Source organism: Siphateles boraxobius, unplaced genomic scaffold (genome assembly GCF_051911475.1).
Source record: "Siphateles boraxobius isolate OS27281-9 unplaced genomic scaffold, OSU_SipBor_1 256, whole genome shotgun sequence".
Classification (NCBI taxonomy): domain Eukaryota; kingdom Metazoa; phylum Chordata; class Actinopteri; order Cypriniformes; family Leuciscidae; genus Siphateles; species Siphateles boraxobius.
Window position 1 is genome coordinate 80001 of NW_027508872.1, and position 15000 is coordinate 95000.

The window sequence follows — 15000 nt, forward strand, 5'->3', positions numbered from 1 at the left end:
TCAGAAATCACTATAATATGATGATTTGATGCTCAAGAAACATTTATAATTATTATCAATGTTGAAAAGAGCTTCATATTTGTGTGGAAACTGATACATTTTATTTTCCAGATTTCTTTGATGAATAAAAAGTTCAAAAGAACAGCATTTATGTAAAAGTAACATTATAAATGTCTTTACTGTCACTTTTGATAAATTGAATGCGTCCTTGATGAATTAAAGTATTAATCAACTCTCAAACTATTATAAGACACACACAGTGATCTCGTCATGACAACACACATCATGTCAGACCAACCAGTTCCTCAACCTCTTTATGTACAATCCAGGGTCGTGTTACACTAAACACATACACACACAATCGGTTATTTGCCTTTAGGACGGAGAACATTACCCCTGTAAGAGACTTTTATAGCATCGCGTAAAAGAAAGGGTGTGCTGTAGATTTTATATGAGCTTTTATCATGTGGTGTTCATTGTGTGAACCATTAGGTTTACCATTACAGAGGTTTACAGTAAACCACACACACACACACACACACACACACGAATATCCAGAGTGGAACACAACAAGAAACCTGAACTTAATTAGCAAAAAACAGTGAACTATAATTTCCCTGAGATGTGTGTGCGAAACCTGAAGAAAAAAATGATTCATTAATAATGTTCTGTTCTGTTAGTCTGTAGTTAATATATAATTAACTTAAAGTCATGATTAAACATATCTTACGTATTGCAACGCACATCTCAGTTAAGAATGTGGGGCGGAGACTTGGTTCTATACGGTGGTTGTTGATTGGATCGTGGGTTGTGGGCGGGACATTCAAAAATGGAGGCGGGTCTGAATGCGAGTCTGCAGTGGGTTTTAAGAAAGGGGCGGGGCTTAAGTGAACTAAACGATTGGAGAAGTTAAGTATGTCGTTTCACAGGAAAATCGTAATAATATTTTGATAAAAAATTGAGATTAAAAAACATGTATTCATGGAAGAATCGTTCACAGTTAGATCAATAACATCCATTTAGAAAATAGGATGAATTTCATTTCATGCCAACTTTAAAACAACTCTATAGAAGTTTAATTAAATCTGACAAAACTTCTCTTTGTGGACATTTGGGGTCTAATTTGAAAGTCGATTCACAAATCAAGCTTTTGCACGCAGAAGAGTTTAAGGGTTAAGGTGAGGGAGTTACAGAAATGATAGCTTTATATATAAACAATAAAAGTGTTGGTATGTCCTCAAATAGCTACAGGTGTGTGTGAAAACTGTGAGTCAGCTTATCTTTCAGGAAACTATTTCAAATGATGTGCACAATCCAACAAAACCAGCTAATTAAGTGCTCGAATGAGGTCGGCGTGTGTGCAGATGATAAAGGAAGGCCTTTTCTGAAACACAAGGCCAATGTGAGTGTGTGTTTATGATTATTTGATTCTTCCTGGTTTAAATGTTTACCAACAGGCTTGTTATCCAGTAACTGAAGCTCCAGTGCAATGACTTATCTCCAGCGTTCTCCTACTGAAGCGTGCTGGGTGACCAGGAAGAAACAAAACCCATGATCGTCTGGCTCAAACAGATCTTTAGCTGGCTTGTGTACTAAAACACACACGGTTAAAGTATTTCCTGTTGCTAAAATGTACACAGGAAGAAGAGCATTGAGTAATTTGTATGTTGAAACAGAATCACGAGAACTCATGCTCTGACGCTCAAGAATGATGAAGACGTCCTTATCTATGATAGCATCATAAAGCATGTTAACGAGCTCTATCACATCATAAAGAAATGCAAATGAGCTCAGGATCAGCTGTAACTTCACATTAAAGCAGATATTCTCATATTGTCCCGTCAGAAGGAAGGCTTTACTGAACGACCAGCTGGTTTTGAGTGTTCGGGTCTGTTTAACAGAAGGGATGGACCATCTTTTGCACAAGCTCAACTTTTACTAAACAAATTTGCAAGAGTCACTGTGAATACATACATGTTTACTTTACTTAACTAAATGAGGACATGCCATAGCATCTATAAATTATATTATTAATTACACAACAGACTATCAAATAATTCGATTTCTATTACTTCTGTTACAGTAAAAAAGAATATATATATATATATATATATATATATATATATATATATATATATATATTCCACAAAAACATGACATATTCAACAATTGTGTTTTTTAAGCCTAGAAATGAATACAATAAAAAACAATTTAACTAAAAAAGGATTCAAATCATAAAAAGTCTTGGAAGATTATATATATATATATATATATATATATATATATATATATATATATATATATATATATATATATATTCTGAAATATTTTCGCGCTCAGGAAAACTAGAAAGAAAATACGAATTTCCCATGACTTTTGTAAGATTTTAATGTATTATTATTGTTGTTGTTGTTTAATTTTATATTTTAATTTGCTTAATTTCCTGGCTATAAAACACAACTGTTGTTTTCCCTGATATTCCACGATCTTGTAAACTTTGTTTACTATAAATCATTTTTCAATTTGAGGACAACCCCAGATCGAGGGGAAACAGTGAAATATAACACATCACGGAATAAAGTGTCTATCATATATTGATTATAGGGCAAATATCCAAACACTCAAACACACATGAAATAATCAACCTGTTGCATTATAGCATTATTCTCCTGAGAAATACACCCATAGTGACAGTTGACGCATTCAGAAACTCTTACCATACTCCGAGTGGTTTTGCTCTTCTTCCTCCTCTCGTTTCTTTCCACCCATCTTTTCACTTTGCGGTCATGTGTTTAAAATAAGAAACGTGTGAATGATCTCGAGCTGTTTCACTGCACGGCAGCGTTCATCCGAAGCGATAAAGCCCGTCTCAGCGCGCGCGGCTGTTAGTTTCAGAGCTGCTGTATTGTCTGTAAATCTTTAGAGTAACTAAGCACTGGGGTGACGTCACAGAGACGACACCTGCCTCTGCGCGCACCTCTGGCTCACCTGGATGCGCGCGCACGCTCCCGTGCACGTCCTTCACACACGCGCGCGTCCTCTACCGGTGGCTGTTTATTACAGCAGGAGTAATCAGAAAAGTGAGTTTTCAGGTTTCTCTGTTAAACTGTATTTTGCCAACTATTAACGACGTTTTAAATAAGAAAAACACTGATATTTGTGATAGATCTTTAATAAAGTGACTGATACTTAATCAAATAATAATACAACATAGATAATAAAAATAAATAAATAACGAAGTATCCATGCATTTATCCTGTATAAAGGAGCGGTCACGTTTACTGTTGTTCGCTCGGCGAATATTCGATCGGGAATCTCGAAAGATTTCGCATCTTGTTCAGTGGGTCTCCTGAAATAAGAAAGCTGCTTGGTTTAAAAGTTTCGAAATTTCGCTTAATGTAACGCATAAACAGAAACGCTGTTTAAATTATTCACATGTAACCTTTATGTGCAAATATACTCTATATTTACATTTCTATATTTTTAGTGTACCCTTACTCGTTACGTTTAAACCAAAGAATTGTAAATTACAACTGGCACAGTTTCTGTTTATAATTAGCCTCATATCAACATAAAATACTGATGACCTTGAGTTGTTGATTTCTCTATACAGTAATACTGACTCTTATCGGTCATGGCCGTCATGACTCATGTATTTCTGTCTGTACAGAGAAATGAGTAATACAAATCATTTAATGACACACTTAAAGAATGAAAAATTTTGGTCAGCGCATAGAGGAAGAATATGAAGTATATAACCACACTAGCCACAGGCAGCGGCTATTTACACTAAGTGCATATAACAATAGCTTCCTTATATTCACACTAAGTCCATTTAGCAATAGCTTCCTTATATTTACACTAAGTTAAAAGAGAAGTATTTTCTTAGTGATAAGCTATTTACACTAAGTGAAAATAGCGACAGATTGTTATGTTATTTCATATTTCGATCTTAATATATTTATAAATGGTTTCTATCTACCACAACTGTTACAATAAGACCAAAACAAAAAAAGCATGTAATCTTCATTTTTCCATCTTCCTCTGTTTCTTTAAAAACGAGCCTCTGAAGAACAAAGGCCACTCAGGAGTTTATGAAGTGTTTCTTAACAGAACGAAAACTAAACTTGTTGATCTTGATTTGCTTTCCTTGTATGTTCCACTTATGCTGTGAGTAGTTTGTTTGCTCAGTATCTTTATTTCTTTATGGTTTGGGAAATGTAGGGTGAGGATGCTGTTGTTTGTAATCCTGATTTTCTCCTGTTTACTGTTAGACAGGGAGAGAGGGAAGAGTTTAGTAGCTAATTTATTCATCTTTATTAGGTAATATAAAGAGGTTTCTCAGTTAGTTATTCGTTTTGATTATTATTTTGGCCATTCACTCTCCTGAAGATATTTCTATTATTAGTTCTGTTATACTTATTGATATTTTTGTGACTGATGCCATTCTTTATAACTTATAAAAGTATAAACTTTTTAAAAAAGAAAACTTATTTTCATTGGAATGGTGGTTGTGTTGTTGATTCTGGCGCAGGTTTCTTTTCTTTACTTTGTTACTGGCCTAACCAAAACATTTTTTTTTAAACATTTAGAGCATTCAGAAAGAAAGTTTTCATGACGTAATTGGAACGTTAACAAAACGTTCTTAGAACATGCGTTTGTTAGCCGGGATGGTCCCACTTCAAACGATCATTTATGATTTTACAGTAGTAAAAGTCCAGCAATAAAAACCAAACTAATGCATTTGATTACCGTGTGAATTGTTGAAAGGGATTTCACATTGCTGGATGAATCTTTTGTGACGAGAGCAACAAAAAGGAAAAGACATTTCTGTATCAAACAGTATTTATTAAAACAATTACAAATACAAAAAAAGCTCATGGTATTTAATGAAAAACAGAGTATTAGTGATCAGATGACAGGCGGGATAAAATCAGTGTTTTTTTGTGACCTTTCCCCTCCTGATCCGAGCGGGAATTACAGCCGTGTATTTGAATGCTTCTTCCTGGTGGTATTTTGGAAAGGCATTTGCATGTGCCGAACTTTGCTGATTCTAAAATGAGTCCCGTCAGATGGAAGAAATGAATCATTTGAAGATGCAAACACAAGCGTTGGCGTGAGAAGCACACGTCTCTGTTTGAGAGCTGTTCATCTGTCATTACGAGTGTCCTAACACCGGCAGACCGGCTTCAGCGCCCGGATCCGCACACATCTCCAGACGGGACAGGCGGTTCTGCTCCAGCGCGATGGCCTCTGCCGAATGCTTGCATTTCTCCGAGCCGCACTGACAGGTGAAGTATTTGCTCTTGATGTCCCAGAAACGATCGCCATAATCAAACCTGTTAGAGAGAGCAGACGCGCTCAGAAAACATATCGCTATCACTTCACAATACGGTTCATTAGTTAACATTAGTAACATTATTAACTACATTAGTTAGCATGAACAATACTTCTTCAGCATTTATTAATCTTAGTTCAACATTTACTAATACATTATTAAAACCAAAGGTTGTATTTGTTAACATTAGAACTAACCTGAACACACAATGAACAGCTGTATTTGTATTAACTAATATTAACAAAGATTAATAAATACTGTAACAAATGTATTGCTCATTTTTAATTCATGTTAGTTAATACAGTAACTAATGTAGTCACTTTATAATACGGTTCATTAGTTAACATTAGCTAACTACATTAGTTTACATGAACTAATAATAAACTGCACTTCTAAAGCATTTATTAATCTTTGTTAATGTTAATTTCATAATTTACTTTTAACATTAGTTAATGCACTGTGAACTAACAATGAACAGGTTTATTTTTATTAACCAATGTTAACGATTAATAAATACAGTAACAAATGTATTGCTCATGTTTAGTTCATGTTAGTTAATGCAAATAACAAATGTTAACTAATGAACCTTATTGTAAAGTGTTACCGTAAAGTGTTACCAACATATCAACAGGATGCAAATACGGCCAAAAAATTCTTATTGTAAGGTTCGTTAGTTAACTACATCAGTTAGCATGAACTAATAATGCTATTAATAACTGCACTTTTACAGAATTTATTAATCTTTGTTCATTTTAATTTCATCATTTACTAATACTTTATTAAAATCCTTTTAACATTATGCACTGTGAACTAACATGAACAAACAGTGAATCGCTGGATTTTTGTTAACAAAGATTAATAAATACAGTAACAAATGTATTGCACATGTTTAGTTCATGTTAGTTACTACAAATAACTAATGTTAACTAGTGAACCTAATTGTAAAGTGTTACTTTAAAGTGTTACCAACATATCAACAGGATGCAAATACGGCCAAAAATTCCTTGGGATCAAACGAGACGGCAAAAGCCACGAAGTCAGAAAGCAATTAGTGACTCGACACAAACTCTCACCCCAGCTCCTGTCCGGTGAAGATGTCCCTGGAGCTGAAGAAGGCGATGCGAGGGAAGCGCAGGTCCTGGTGAAGCATGAACACGCGCACAGGGATGATGTTGGGGTCGCACAGGTGGTTTATAAAGCGGCTGATGTTACCATAGTATCGGGCATCAATACAGTACACTTCACCGTCCTGTGAAAGACACGGGTATTAGTTAACTAAGCTATTAAAAACATCTTTTAAATCAAGCTAAAATAAATAGAGATGCATCGATATGAAAAATTCTGCACATATTGATAACCGATAATTCTTTATATTTGAAAGCCGATAACCGATATATTGGCTGATAAATCCAAATTTTTATACCATTTTTGAGGGCCTGATTACACAAACAAAAGTCTTATCATTAAAAGACATGTCCCAAACATTTCAACATAAATCACTGCAGTAGACTAGTTTGATAAGATTTAAAATTAATTTTACACTCCCATGGCCAACTTTCCTTACTAAAAAAAATAAAACATATTTCAAGCAATTCAAAAGCATCATGGTGAACAGTGCGCATCTGACGTGTCTCAGCTGAAGGAAATAACACATTATTTATCGGCTTTAATAAATCAGCCAAATTTTCTTATCGGACCGATAACGATATTATTAAAAATTAAACGTATATCTTACGATACCGATATTGTTGCTGATATATCGTGCACACCTAAAAATAAAATAAATATTAGATGAAAAAAAAACTAAATGAAAATGGGAAATGTTTAAGTTGAAGCACTAAAATTACTAACTGGAAATAAAAACTAAAATAAAACAAACAAAATAGTCAGATTTTAAATAGGGTAACATGAGTAGACTGTGTGCAGATAAAGTTGGACGCATTCAATTTTATATAGAGCGGTGCGATGATATAGTTATATTTTGCAACCATATAAACAAGCAAGAGGCTGAGATTTGTGTGGAGTTTGGGAGTTTCAATGCAAATTTGTGTCAGTGAATTTGCACGGTGTCACTCCTGTAGTAAACAGGCCTTCAGAATGCACGGAAATCAGAGTCACGAAACCTTGTTGTCCAGATCAAACAGGTACGAATCGTCCTCCCTCACGTCTGCTTCTGCGTCAGAGATCAGCTCGCCCACATACCTGCAGAAATACAGCAATATTACAGCAGAAATAACTCCTGCAGAAATACAGCAATATTACAGCAGAAATAACTCCTGCAGAAATACAGCAATATTACAGCAGAAATACAGCAATATTACAGCAGAAATAACTCCTGCAGAAATACAGCAATATTACAGCAGAAATAACTCCTGCAGAAATACAGCAATATTACAGCAGAAATAACTCCTGCAGAAATACAGCAATATTACAGCAGAAATAACTCCTGCAGAAACCAGACGAGGAGGACAACAAGCCGAATAAACCAGGTTTGCTTTACGCTCTTAATAAGATACTTTGAAGGCATTGCACGAATCCACTCACTCGCAGATGAAACTTCCTTGAGGAATATCTTGAAGTGCTCTGACGCCCCATCCCATCTTCTCCGTGCGGTAGAGCTGCAAACGCACCCTGAAACACACAGAACAGGGCTTTTAAAGGGAAATCGAAGAACGAACTGACATGGCGCCATTTCCAACTAAATCAGGCCAAAGCGCTTCGTTTTGGGAGTTTGAAACAGTTTGCCAAAGTGAGCTTTTCTAAGGAAAATGCCTTCGAACAACTATTGGTCCGTGGTAATGATGTCATTGGTGGGCGTGGCCCCCGAGGCTCCGCCTTCTTTTAATGTGTAAATCTTTTTCGGGTCATTTCTTCGGTTTAGTCCATGAAGTCGGACATTTCGGAGTTAAAAATCAAATTGTGATAGTAGTTGAAAGAGACACTGACACTGTTTTTCATGTTTAATAATGTGTTCTATAGATAAACATGACGTGACTTTATTGGATTGCTGAACTATATATATATATATATATATATATATATATATATATATATATATATATATATATATATATATATACACACACTCACCTAAAGGATTATTAGGAACACCATACTAATACTGTGTTTGACCCCCTTTCGCCTTCAGAACTGCCTTAATTCTACGTGGCATTGATTCAACAAGGTGCTGAAAGCATTCTTTAGAAATGTTGGCCAATATTGATAGGATAGCATCTTGCAGTTGATGGAGATTTGTGGGATGCACATCCAGGGCACGAAGCTCCCGTTCCACCACATCCCAAAAGAACTCTATTGGGTTGAGATCTGGTGACTGTGGGGGCCATTTTAGTACAGTTAACTCATTGTCATGTTCAAGAAACCAATTTGAAATGATTTGAGCTTTGTGACATGGTGCATTATCCTGCTGGAAGTAGCCATCAGAGGATGGGTACATGGTGGCCATAAAGGGATGGACATGGTCAGAAACAATGCTCAGGTAGGCCGTGGCATTTAAACGCTGCCCAATTGACACTAAGGGGCCTAAAGTGTGCCAAGAAAACATCCCCCACACCATTACACCACCACCACCAGCCTGCACAGTGATAACAAGGCATGATGGATCCATGTTCTCATTCTGTTTACGCCAAATTCTGACTCTACCATCTGAATGTCTCAACAGAAATCGAGACTCATCAGACCAGGCAACATTTTTACTCTTCATTTTTAGTCTTCAACTGTCCAATTTTGGTGAGCTCTTGCAAATTGTAGCCTCTTTTTCCTATTTGTAGTGGAGATGAGTGGTACCCGGTGGGATCTTTTGCTGTTGTAGCCCATCCGCCTCCAAGTTGTGCGTGTTGTGGCTTCACAAATGCTTTGCTGCATACCTCGGTTGTAACGAGTGGTTATTTCAGTCAGAGTTACTCTTCTATCAGCTTGAATCACTCGGCCCATTCTCCTCTGACCTCTAGCATCAACAAGGCATTTTCTCCCACAGGACTGCCACATACTGGGTGTTTTTCCCTTTTCACACCATTCTTTGTAAACCCTAGAAATGGTTGTGCGTGAAAATTCCAGTAACTGAGCAGATTGTGAAATACTCAGACCGGCCCGTCTGGCACCAACAACCATGCCATGCTCAAAATTGCTTAAATCACCTTTCTTTCCCATTCTGACATTCAGTTAGGAGTTCAGGAGATTGTCTTGACCAGGACCACACCCCTAAATGCATTGAAGCAACTGCCATGTGATTGGTAGATTAGATAATTGCATTAATGAGAAATTGAACAGGTGTTCCTAATAATCCTTTAGGTAAGTGTATATATATATATATATATATATATATATATATATATACATATACACACACACACACACACACATACATACAGGTGAAACTCGAAAAATTAGAATATCGTGCAAAAGTTATAATTTTGATGATTATGGCTTACAGCTTATGAAAACCCCAAATTCAAAATCTCAGAAAATTAGGATATTACAAGAAATCAATAAAAAAAAGGATTTTAAATACAGAAATGTTGGCCCTCTGAAAAGTATCACCACCATGGGTGGTGATGTCGCAGTGGTTAAGACACATGCCTTTGTTGTGAGAGACCCGGGTTCGAATCCACTGTGAGAAACCAATGTGTCCCTGAGCAAGACACTTAACCCCTAGTTGCTCCAGAGGCGTGCACCTCTGAAATATAGCAATTGTAAGTCGCTTTGGATAAAAGCGTCAGCTAAATGAATAAATGTAAATGTAAGTATAATTACGCATATGTATATAGTTATATATACTACATATATTAGTTTCACCTTTTAATTTGAATTACTGAAATACATGAACTGTTGCACGATATTCTAATTTTTTGAGTTTCACCCGTATATATGTGCATTTGAAAAATCTAAACAATTAGGATAAGAATTATATATATATATATAAACTTATGTTTGACACAAACACTGTTTATGATTCACTGTTGATGAATTATGCGCAGTATTCATTGATTGCGAACTGCTCTGGACGTGCAACTCTCAAACTTAATTAAAACATTGATTAGGGTTTAATCTCATTAAGCCACATCTCGATTCCTGGTTCTCGTTTTTTACCTGAAATGATAATCTTATAGCGTTTAAGACTTTGTATGGCCTTAAACTTGATCAAACTTGACCCGCAGGTGTTTCTAACGACCAGCGTATGCAAAAGGTTTATTTGACATGCAAAACATTTCAATACAGCAAATTTATTCTGAAAATAACTTACTTGATGCCAGCTTGCACCACTCGGTTCTTGCAGGTTTTGTGGCAGGAACAGGCCATGTTACACTCGAAGATCAGAGGCGGCTCGATTTTATTAAACTCCTGGAGAAGACGCTGATCCTACAGGACACAAGCGTCATGTTATACACTCTCCAGATCTGAGTTTTAGAGCTTCTCGTGGAGACGGGATGATATTTTACCTTGTCGTACCAGCAGCGGATGCTGAGCTGCCCACAGAGACAGTTACTGGAGGAACAATCATCTGTGCAGCTGCAGTGCTGAAACACACACACACACACACACACACACACACACACACACACACACACACACACACACACACACACACACACACACACACACACACATCAAACATCTAGAAAACCAGCTGTCAACACACAGGACAAATATCAGTTTATTATGAAGTAAAATTAGAGCTGAGTGATACTCAATATTGTAAATGCCTTTGTTGCTGATATAAGTAACACTTAAAAAATTATCACGCTTTTTATTTGGTCACTAAAGTTTTTCATATTCTTTTATTCATTAATATGACAGTAAATTTTCAAGAACAAATTATTCTTTTTGGTTGGTTCAGTCGTTAAAAGAGTCTGAAATGATTTGAGAAACACATTTGAGAGGTAAGCAAATTCTTTGAACAGACTATCAGTTAATATCAATGATTCATTTGCATCCTCAATCACAACTGGTTATAGAAAAAAACACTGTGTGGGGATTGATTATTGTTCATTTTTGTTGTTTGGGGTGAGGAAGAATTTTATTGTTTCTGAAAGAAGTCTCTTCTGCTCAGCAAAGCTGCATTTATTTAATCAAAAATACAACAAAATGTGAAATATTATTACAATGTAAATCAGCTGTTTTCTATGTGAATATATAGTAAAGCGTAATTTATTCCTGTGATCAAAGCTGAATTTTCAGCATCATTACTCCAGTCTTCAGTGTCACATGATCCTTCAGAAATCATTCTATTATAATGATTTGATGATCAAGAAACATTTATGATTATCATCCATCTTGAAAACTGTCATGCTGCTTTAGATTTTTGTAGAAAATGTGATGCATTTTATTTTTCAGGATTCTTTGATGAATAGAAAGTTCAAAAGAAAAACATTTATTTGAAATAGAACATTATACAGGTCTTTAATGTAACTTTTGAACAATTTAATGTGTCCTTGACGTTGATGAATCAAAGTATAAATTTATTTTCTTATTTTCTAAAAAAAAAAGAAGTGTATCTTATGTAAATATTTAGTCCTATATACTGTTATATAGGTACATACAAATAAATCAAATCATTCTTTCTTGTATTCTTTGGTGTGTCTGGTGTGTGTTTGCGTGCGTGTGTGTGTGGTGTATTTACTGTACTGTTGAGTGGCACCTGCAGGTGTGTGATGTTGCGGTCGATGTTCATGGTGGATGTTTCACAGTTTTCTGCGATGTATTTGTAGTCAGACGGACAGCCTTCGTCGTCCACACCGTTAACACACGGGATAGGAACGTTCTCATAACCCTGAGCCACATCACTACACACACACACGACACACACGCACGCACGCACGCACACACACACACGCACACGCACACGCACACGCACACGCACACGCACACACACACGCACACACACACGCACACACACGCACACGCACACACACACGCACACACACACACCAGACATACAAGCACACAAGCACATGAAAACGTGATGTTAGTGTGCACTACTAAAGAAAATAGCTTTTAATAATTAAAACTAAATATCATTAATGAAATAAAACAATAACAACAATAATATTAGATGAAAAACTAATGAAAATTGGGAATGTTGCCTTGGCAACTAAAATAAAATTAACTTGAAGTGCAACAATTACTAAAATTGAAATAAAAACAAAAGATAAATTAAATGTAACTTAAAAAATTAGAAATGTTTACTTATTATATAATTTATTATAACCATTTATAAACTAATAAAAACAAATAACAAAATAAATAAAAAATAAATAAAAGGTAATTCAAAACATTAAAAAATATATATATATTATAATGGTATATAAATGATACCAAAATTAGAAATGTTTCCTTGGCAACAAACTGAAATAATTAATTTGAAGTACTAAAGTAACTAAAACATAAATAAATTAAATAGAAATATTTAAACTACTTTAAATTATTAGTTATATAATTAACTGTAACTATTTATAATAAAAATGACAAAAGCACATAACTTTACTAAAACTAAAAATGGAAGCTGAAAATAATAAAAATAAAAGCTACTTCAAAATAACAATAAATACTACACAGGTATATAAATAACACACACAAAACATTTTTTTATTTCACATATGTGACCCTGGACCACAAAACCAGTCACATGGGTCAATCTGAAAGCTGAATAAATAAGCTTTCCAGTGATGTATGGTTTGTTAGGATAGACAATATTTGGCCGAGATACGACTATTCAAAATCTGAAATCTGAGGGTGCAAAAAAACGAAACATTGAGAAAATCGCCTTTAAAGTTGTGCATTTATGTTTGCGATTGTCCTGCATTCACTCACAAAAATAAATGTTTGATATATTTACGGTAGGAAATTTACAAAATATCTTCATGGAACATGATCTTTACTTAATATCCTAATGATTTTTGGAATAAAAGAAAAATCCATAATTTTGACCCGGCAATGTATTGTTGGCTATTGCCACAAAAATACCCGTGTGAAATATGACTGGCTTTGTGATCCAGGGTCACATGGTCCTCAGTTTTGGAGACACACACTGACCTGCATATGATCCTCTCGGTGCGCACGACGCGATTGGCGACTCCCCGGCGCAGCTTGCGGTTGATCTGCAGCGCCACCCAGACGGCCGTGTCACTGCGCGCGAGCGAGAGCGGCGTGTCGCCCTCCTTGTTCACCACGTCGATGTCAGCGCCGCGAGAGAGAAACAGCCTGAACACACACACAGAGTGTGTGTTAGATGAGTGTGTGACACAGAATCAGGCTTTCGGTGTGGTGTAGAGTGGAGTCCCAGCTTAGGACCCCAGTATTATGCCTGATCTAAAGCTGGTCTCGCGATTCTTAATGTAATCAAACTTTAAGTCATGTAATAATCTTTTATTTTTATCCTGATTATTTATATACATAAAATTAAAGAAAGTGCATTTTTAGATATGTTTTGCGACATTGTTAATTGTTATCAAGCAATAAGGCTTAATATAATTTCTTTTTTATGACAAGCTTGTCATAATTAATTCTTAAACAGAATTATGCTTGTATCATAATTATTATCGAAGTTTTTTTATAAAAAATTATCGTAGATGGTGAAAAAAAACGTTATCTTTAATCACAAATCGGATAGCTGTATGCTATGCTACTATATAAGCTAACTAGAAAAATGATTTAAATAATATCGGATTGCTATTGGATCCCAGTTTAGGACCCAAGCAATCCGCACGTTTTATGGGTAATCGCTTTAGTACCTGGCTACAAATCAGATAAAATCACTTTATTACAGTGAACTACGTTATAACGACCGTTAATGTCTTTTAACTTATATGTTTTATATACATAACCGAAGCTATAAATTGTGAAATTAAACATTTCTCGTTCTTAGTGTTTTTTTAGTTAGCTTAGATATTAGCATAGCATTCAGCTATCCGAAATGATTTTTTTCACAATCTACGATATTAATGCTATTGATATTTTGTCAATCGAAAGGCCAAATTCCAGCATCTGGATGATTTAATATTTTAAATGATTGAGATTTAAATCACAAGCAGTACATTTTACAATTTCGTTCTCCAATCATGATCATAAAAACATATGATACAAGCATACTTCTGTTTAAGAATTAATTACGACATATGCTTGTAATTAAAAAAAATATATATATTTTTGCTTAATAACAATTAACAATGCACTATAACTATATAAATAATCAGGATAAAAATGAAAGATTATTATATGAATTATGAGGTTTGATTTATTATGTTAAGAATCTCGAGACCAGCTTTAGATCAGGCATGCTACTGGGGTCCTAAGCTGGGACTCGGTGTGTGTGTGTGTGTGTGTGTGTGACGGTGTGTGTGTACGTACGTGACGCAGTCGGTGAAGCTCTCGCGCGCGGCGATGTGTAGCGGCGTGTCTCCGTGAAGGTTAACACACGACAGAGGACAGCCGGCGTTCAGAACCAGCTCAGCGATCTCAGCGCTGCCCGCGAACGAGGCCCAGTGCAGACACACGTTCATCTCCTGCACAGACAGAGCCAGAAAACACACTCAGTTACGACAAAATGCCTGTTTTGTCCTGTTAAATGAAGTCTTAAAGTCCCCCGTGGTGAAAACCAATTTATATTTCCATGTTAGTGTTGTCAAAAGTACCGACTTCGGTACTGA

At 35.6% G+C, this 15000-nt stretch overlaps 2 protein-coding genes across 3 annotated transcripts in view; both read right to left on the bottom strand.

Annotated features, from left to right (window-relative positions):
• slc44a4 (solute carrier family 44 member 4) overlaps positions 1 to 2991 on the bottom strand; it is a 27100-nt gene extending 24109 nt beyond the window's left edge. The window contains exon 1 of the mRNA XM_077243988.1: positions 2718 to 2991. Coding sequence (XP_077100103.1) covers positions 2718 to 2769 — 52 coding nt within the window. The 5' untranslated portion in view covers positions 2770 to 2991. The remainder of the gene's footprint in view (positions 1 to 2717) is intronic.
• Positions 2992 to 4827: 1836 nt separating this feature from the next.
• ehmt2 (euchromatic histone-lysine N-methyltransferase 2) overlaps positions 4828 to 15000 on the bottom strand; it is a 41967-nt gene continuing 31794 nt past the window's right edge. The window contains exons 20-28 of one of the 2 annotated variants that reach the window (XM_077243985.1): positions 14702 to 14856; positions 13388 to 13555; positions 11994 to 12138; positions 10795 to 10872; positions 10599 to 10714; positions 7883 to 7969; positions 7462 to 7540; positions 6412 to 6587; positions 4828 to 5339 (exon numbers count right to left, since the gene is read on the bottom strand). In XM_077243985.1, coding sequence (XP_077100100.1) covers positions 5159 to 5339; positions 6412 to 6587; positions 7462 to 7540; positions 7883 to 7969; positions 10599 to 10714; positions 10795 to 10872; positions 11994 to 12138; positions 13388 to 13555; positions 14702 to 14856 — 1185 coding nt within the window. In that variant the 3' untranslated portion in view covers positions 4828 to 5158. Of the gene's footprint in view, positions 5340 to 6411; positions 6588 to 7461; positions 7541 to 7882; positions 7970 to 10598; positions 10715 to 10794; positions 10873 to 11975; positions 12139 to 13387; positions 13556 to 14701; positions 14857 to 15000 lie in introns of both variants that reach the window. The other variant, XM_077243984.1, reaches the window with a different exon arrangement.